This window comes from Chiloscyllium plagiosum, chromosome 5, assembly GCF_004010195.1.
Source record: "Chiloscyllium plagiosum isolate BGI_BamShark_2017 chromosome 5, ASM401019v2, whole genome shotgun sequence".
Lineage (NCBI taxonomy): Eukaryota > Metazoa > Chordata > Chondrichthyes > Orectolobiformes > Hemiscylliidae > Chiloscyllium > Chiloscyllium plagiosum.
Window position 1 is genome coordinate 99,873,700 of NC_057714.1, and position 7,255 is coordinate 99,880,954.

Consider the following 7,255-nt stretch of genomic DNA (forward strand, 5'->3'; position numbering starts at 1 on the left):
GGTCTGTGTGGAGGTTACACATTCTCCCTGTGTCTGTATGAGTTTCCTCTCACAATCCAAAAAATGTGCAGATCAGGTAAATTGGCCATGTTAAATTGCCCAGAGGGTTAGGTGCATTAGTCAGGTGTAAATAGGGAAATGAGTCTGAGTGGGTTACTATTTGGAGGGTCGGTGTGGACTTGTTGGACCGAAGGGCCTGTTTCCACACTGCAGGTAATCTAATCTCTTCCCTTGCCTGAGACATGGTGACCCTCAGGTTAAATCACCATCAGTCACTATGGTCTGGTAAAACTATGCAACACAAAAATCTTTCCGAGCACCTTTTTTTCCCATGTTAATTGACGTACTTCTTCTCCGCCTCTTGACCCTTGAATATTTACCAATTTTGTAATGCTGTTAGTGTCTTCTAACGTGAAGGCTAAGCAAAGTATTTATTCAATTCCTGTACCATTTCCTAATTTCAATTATTATTTCCCCATCTTCATTCTCTAAAGAGGCCTCTGTTCCTTTTGGCTTCTCTCTTCTTTTGTAAGTATTGAAAGAAGCTCTTGCCATCCATCTTGATATTACTTATAATTTTCGACTCAAAAAGTAATTTTAAATTTCCAAATGGCCTGGCTTGCCACCAATCTTTGCCACACTGTTTCATCATCAATTTCCATGGTTAACCATGGTTGGCTCATCCTCCTCCTGACTGAAATACGTTTTTGCTATAAGCAATGAACTACATTCTTAAACATCTGCTGTTCCTCAGCCACATTTGCAGCAAACCCCATTCCCAGTCCACTCCAGCCACCTCTGCTCTCATTCCTTTGCAATTATACTTATTTAAGCTTAGCACAGTTGTTTCCAACCCATGTTCCTCCCTCTTAAACTGAATGCTAAATTATACCATCTTATGGTCACAGTTTCTGAGAAGATATTTTAATCTAACATCTTAATTGAACTTGCCTCATTACATATCACCAGATCCCTGGTTGGATCCATGACAAATTGTTCCAGGAAACTGTCCCAAATAAACTCTATAAATTCTTCCTCATGGCTTTGCCTGCCAATCTGACAACATGAAGATTAAAGTTACCCATTTCTGCCTTTGTTACGCACCCTGATTTATTCTCTGTCCATTGCAGCATCACGGTTGGGAGGCCCATGGACTACTCCTAACAGTATCTTCTGTCCATTTTTATTTGTTACCTCCACCCATAAGAATTCTATATCTTCCAATTCAAGATCGATCTTGCTATTGTGCATATGCCATTCTGCAACAACAATACTACCCCCATTCCTTCCTGCCTGCCTTTTGAAATGCCACATGCTCCTGAATATTTAGTTCCCAGCCTTGATACCCAAGATATTCTACCTCTGTAATGGCTGTAAGATCATGCCTATTAAACCATATTTCTGTGGTTAATTCATCCATTTTGTTCTGAAGAGTACATGCATTGAAGAAAAGAGCCATTAGTTTGGCCTGTTTACCATTTACCTTGACTCTATTTACTATTTTATTTTTCTATTTGTATACTCTGTCCCTTCCTCTACTACTATAGGTATTATTATCCAAATAGCTGCCTTGGGATCCTGCCATAGCTTCTTGTACATAAAGTAGTGCCAGGCCGTTGATGGCTAACATGCTGGGTTGGATTTTGCCTGGTGCCTTAGGAATGGGTAGGGAGGTGGGTAGAGCAGTAAAATGACAAGAATAGTTGCTGGCAAACCAACAAATTCTGGGAGGTGGGCTGGGGTTGAAGAGGAGGGGGGACCCCTTGTTTGGACAAATACCCTGTGGCAATAGCACCAACTACTATCCTCCTCAACAACTCTCACAGGCCTGCAATCAATCCAGGTGAGTCCAGACTCAAGTTGCACTTCCAGATGTGGAGCTGTGGTGCACTCTTCCTCAGGATGCTGGTCTTGCACTGGCAACTGCTCACAGTGGGGCTACAAAAGGCTTTGAAGGTGCCAGTAGTTCTTGGTAGTAGGCAACCATCCTTAAAAGGGCTGGCAGCCTAAGTGATTATGATACAGGGCCCTGCTGTCACACTAAGCTGTCTCTTGCTTTCAGAGCTGTCAGTACAGATAACCCATCTCAATAAAGTTCCGGCCACTTTGATTTTTTTCCCCTCTATATTGTTTCATCTCTCCATCCAATAATACTCACCAATTATCCATCTCTTCCTCCAATTGCTTTGGCTGAAAGCTGCTCCCTCCATTTTCTGCTTCCAAGATTCTTACTCAGTAATAATCTTTACTTTTAAATGACCTTTAAAATTTATTTTTAAAGAGCACCGACTGTTTGATTTGGAGAACATTCCCCTAATTCCATGGGTCTCTCTGCCCAACACTTCCTTTAGTCACAAAACATTTTAATGACATGACTCAAGATAATATTTTCAATACATAATTACAAAGACAATAGTTGATTATTGACTTAAATCTTACCTATGTCATGCATAAACTCCACAATATAAACTGAAGTTTCATTGGTGTGTAAAACTTGGAAAGAGTTGGTGCCGCTGCAGCATTCAATAAAAAGACTGAAGTGATCATGATCAAATTGCTCAGTTTTCAATTTAATACAAATTCGAGGTGAGTCATTAAGAGTATTTTGTTCAATACTTTCATTCTGTGCAATTCTGGGTGGAGCTGTTACTGGATTGAAAAGAAAATAGCAACAGTTAAAACAAAACTTTGAGGGCAAGGTATTCCAAACGTACACTCCTGGTATGTAGTCTGTGAGGAATTAGGATCATGGAATTTTGCTGCCCCAAGTTAGCTGTATAGATCAAGTGCACCGACAGCAATTTTTAACCTTGTGTAAAAATTCAGGTAAGAAAGAAGATCATAGTTGTAGGTATCTGGGTCTTCAAGATGATGCTGAAGGGGACATTAACTTTACATCTTCCACTCTTTTCATACCAGGAATTGTCTGGCATCATTTCCTTTTACAGTAATAAAACAGACACCAAAGCATTCACTGCACTATGTTAGTGATTACACTAAAATAACTATTCGGAGTTTGTGGCTAAAAGGGTAGGTCTTTGTACTTGTAGATAAGAGACTTTATGTTTGTTTGAAACTTCCTTCACAAATTTAGCCTGCCTCAATGAGGATAGTACTGGGCTGGCTGCTCTGAGGAGAAAGTGATCTTGTATTCAAGTTGACAAATGGTCCTCAACAGACCATTGGAGACCACCACCAAAAAAGTACATGCGTATAAAAAAGGACGTGAATTCACTCCTTCCCTCTTCACAATTGCCATCCATCCTTTCCTGTCCTCTACCATTCTTCTTGATTTCTCTTTCTCTCCTTCCAATTGCTTCCCTTCTTACCCCTATTGCCACCTATTCTTCATGTTTTCTTTTGCTATTTCTCCATTTGTTTCGAGAATCGTTTTCTCTTTAGGTGCTCATGAACTATAACCTTATCAAATACCTGCCAAAAATAAAAGAATATTACATAGACTGGATATTAAATGTCTCCTAAATTTATTTCCATCCATAAAATAACTACAGAACATTTATGAGATTGAATCTCTTAATGACTTCCTGATACTCCTGGCTGCAAGATGCGTTCCAGTGATATTTGCAGCTATCATAACTCAAGAAACTTGCCACCTTTAAACTCCCTACTGACCAATTATTATTTAAAGGTGAAGTGCCTACTAGACCCTGGGCTGCTCTCTCATTACAGAAAGATATTACTGGTGATGGTTTAACCAGAGGGTAACTACACCTCGAGCAAGGGAAAAGGTTGAGAAAGAGGGTCCTGCATGGTAAGCTCAGCCAATGTGGGAATTGAACCCTCACTGTTGGTATCACCTTGTATTGCAAACCAGACATCTGAGCTCACCAACCCCCACATTCATTATTATTTATTATGCAGGTACAAAAATGGTACAAAAAATTAAATGATCTTCTGCTTCTTTAATTTTCAAAATCTTTAATGCGGTAGTTGACGGGGTGAACACTGATGAATGGTCTGTCTTACCTTCAGGTGCACAGGGAGAATTGTTTTTCACCTGCAATTAAAAACACAGTCATTAGAAAAATCTAATAGATGTTAGGGCCCATAGTACATTCAATTGGCTAGGGCCAATTATAGTATGTTCTAAATATATTACTGGCCATGAATTCCCATGAAGATGTGATTCCAACAATGACGCTAGAGTTGTGACAGAGATAGGAGTGATGATCTAATTCTTTTTCTTTGTTCTACTACACCACCTGTCACAACAATGTTTCAATTTAAAAAGAGGGATAATATTTTCAATTATATATCTGAGCTAGACACAGCCTATATAGAAATAAACCACCCAAGTTCTTTTAGTAACAATTAAAAAATTGCAAACAACTGAACAGCACCTTCCAAATTCAAACACTTACCAGCTAGTATGCCAAGGGAAGCAGATACATGGGAACACCACCACCTGGAAGTTCTATTTCATGCTACTCACCATCCAGACTTGAAAATCTATTGCTATTGAGTCATTGTCACTGCCTCAAAATCCTGGCAGTCCTTCCCTCACAACTTTGTAGATCTACCTACACCAACTGGACTGCAGCAGTTCATGAAGGTCACTCACTATCACCTTCTTGAGGACATTAAATGCTGGCCTAGCCAGCATTACTCACATTCCATGAATGAATTAAAATAATTAATTAAATTAAGCTGGTAACCCAAGGAAAAATCCAACATCTTGAACTGAATCTATGCTAGTGCAGGAGGACATATTTTACAGTAACTGACACAATTAATGTTTTCTATTAGTTTTCTAGTGATACCAAACATTAGCATAGTGATACATTATAGTAATTCTTGGGATTTTTGATATTTTACTTTAAAATATGATCAGGGCAGCAGAAAATCTCTAACTCTTGTGGACAACTGATCCTATATAATCTTAAACATGTAACATTAGAATATTTAATTTAGATGTGGAACCTAGTTGTTTCCTTGTACTGAATTAAACAAACTGAATGTCAGAATTTCATTAAAAAAATAGAAAATGCTGGAGAAACTCAGCAGGTCTGGTAGCAATAGTGGAGAGAGAAAAAGAGTTAATATTTCAAGTCCAGTATGACTTCTTCAGAACTTTGTCAAGAATTTTGTACTTTACCTTAAAATCCATGACTAAAATCTCACAGAATGCCAAACATTTGAAATCCAGCAATTAAATAACCATTAAGTGTCTTATAACTATCTCTTGCAAGGATATACAAACATGCCACTCAGCCTTTCAGAGTTTATACTTACTGGAGAGCAAACTTCAGGGTCATCTTGTTGAGAATTCTTCAACTCACCGCTGTACTGAGTTACTGAGAGTTGAATGTTTTGTCCATCAAATGTAATGGCATGTGTCCTTTCCAAGACAGATTTCTGTGCTAAAATTGTCAATCAAAAATTGCATATTTACAAACAGCAGAATAAACTATAAAGGAAATTAAAACAGATTTCAAGCATTTTTGAAATAAGAGCAAAATATTATAAATATTACAAATCTGAAGTAAACCCAGAAAAGCTGGAAATGCTCAGCAGGTACAGCAACATGAGAAGGAAAAACCATGAAAAGTTCAGGTTGATTGTTCATAGTATCATTTAAAGTTAAGTATCTAGAGATGGAGAGAAGAGGTTCTTGTGGTGAAGTGAATTCCCTACCTCTTGACTAAGAGGCAGGAGTTCAAGTTCCACCTGCTCTAAAGGGACATAACAACATCTCTAAACAAATTGACTAGAAATTATCCATTCAGATGATAATTTGTCGTGCAATGGTAATGTCTTTATATCTGGGTTGGAAGGTCAAGTTCAAGTCCCACTGCTTAGTATAAGATGCTCACTGAGATGTTAAAACATGCCCAATATATTTGTACATATTTAGGTCAATAGAACTTTATATATGAACTATGCGGTTAACCAAAACTTTTCTATGTACAGTATACAATAACTCCTGACATAAATTGTTGTGTTCCTGAAAATTATAACTTCAATTGCTGTGGTTTTAAGTTTTGAGGAAAATCGTGTTTAAGTCAGGGCTGGTTCCTTTGGACATTTCTTACCCAGGTAAAGGAATGTAAAATATCAAGTACTGTATCTTGCATTGTTGACATAATTTGCCAAATAAAGTGTGTTACTAAATATAAAAGAAACAGTATGCTTCAAGTTGGCAGCGGAGTAAGGGTCTGAGCTGGGAGCTCAGACCCTTATTGGAAAGATGTTGTGAAACTTGAAAGGATTTGGAAAAGATTTACAAGGATGTTGCCAGGGTTGGAGGATCTGAGCTACTGGGGCAGGCTGAATAGGCTGGGGCTGTTTTCCCTGCAGCGTTGGAGGCTGAGGGGTGACCTCATAGAGGTTTATAAAATCATGAAGAACATGGATAGGATAAACTGACAAGGTCTTTTCCCTGGGGTGGGGAGTCCAGAACTAGAGGGCATAAGTTCAGGGTGAGAGGGGAAAAATATAAAAAAGGGACCTAAGGGGCAACTTATTCACGCAGAGGGTGGTGTGTGTATGGAATGATCTGTCCGAGAAAGTGGTGGAGGCTTGTACAATTGCAGCATTTAAAAGGAATCTGAATGGGAATACGAATAGGAAGGGTTTAGGAGAGATATGGGCCACCTGCTGGCAATGGGACTAGATTGGGATAGGATATTGGTCTGCATGGACGAGTTGGATCGAAGGGTCTGCCTCTGTACTGTGCATCTCTATGACTCTATTCATCCACTCTCTGCTTTCTCTCTTTTCATTTTTGCTCTTTTTGTTTTCTCTTTCTTCATTTTAGAACATAGAACATAGAACAGTACAGCATAGAACAGGCCCTTCAGCCCACGATGTTGTGCCGACCATTGATCCTCATGTGAGGTAAACCTAATGTACGAACTCTCAAATTTCTGTGACCATATGCATGTCCAGCAGTCTCTTAAATATCCCCAATGACCTCACTTCCACAACTGCTGCTGGCAACGCATTCCATGCTCTCACAACTCTCTGCATAAAGAACCCGCCTCTGACATCCCCTCTATACTTTCCGCCAAACAGTTTAAAACTATGACTTATCGTGTTAATAATTTCTGCCCTGGGAAAAAGTTTCTGGCTATCAACTCTATCTATGCCTCTCATTATCTTGTATATCTCAATTAGGTCCCCTCTCTTCTTTTTTCCAATGAAAAAAGTCCGAGCTCAGTCAATCTCTCTTCGTAAGATAAGCCCTCCAGTCCAGGCAGCATCCTGGTAAACCTCCTCTGAACCCTCTCCAAAG

The 7,255-nt window shown here is 39.1% G+C and overlaps 1 protein-coding gene across 1 annotated transcript in view; it reads right to left on the minus strand.

Moving 5' to 3' along the window:
* Positions 1-7,255, minus strand: part of LOC122550105 (protein mono-ADP-ribosyltransferase PARP14-like) — a 72,396-nt gene that overhangs the window by 55,030 nt on the left and 10,111 nt on the right. The window contains exons 2-4 of the mRNA XM_043690693.1: positions 5,254-5,381; positions 3,988-4,018; positions 2,440-2,649 (exon numbers count right to left, since the gene is read on the minus strand). Coding sequence (XP_043546628.1) covers positions 2,440-2,649; positions 3,988-4,018; positions 5,254-5,381 — 369 coding nt within the window. The remainder of the gene's footprint in view (positions 1-2,439; positions 2,650-3,987; positions 4,019-5,253; positions 5,382-7,255) is intronic.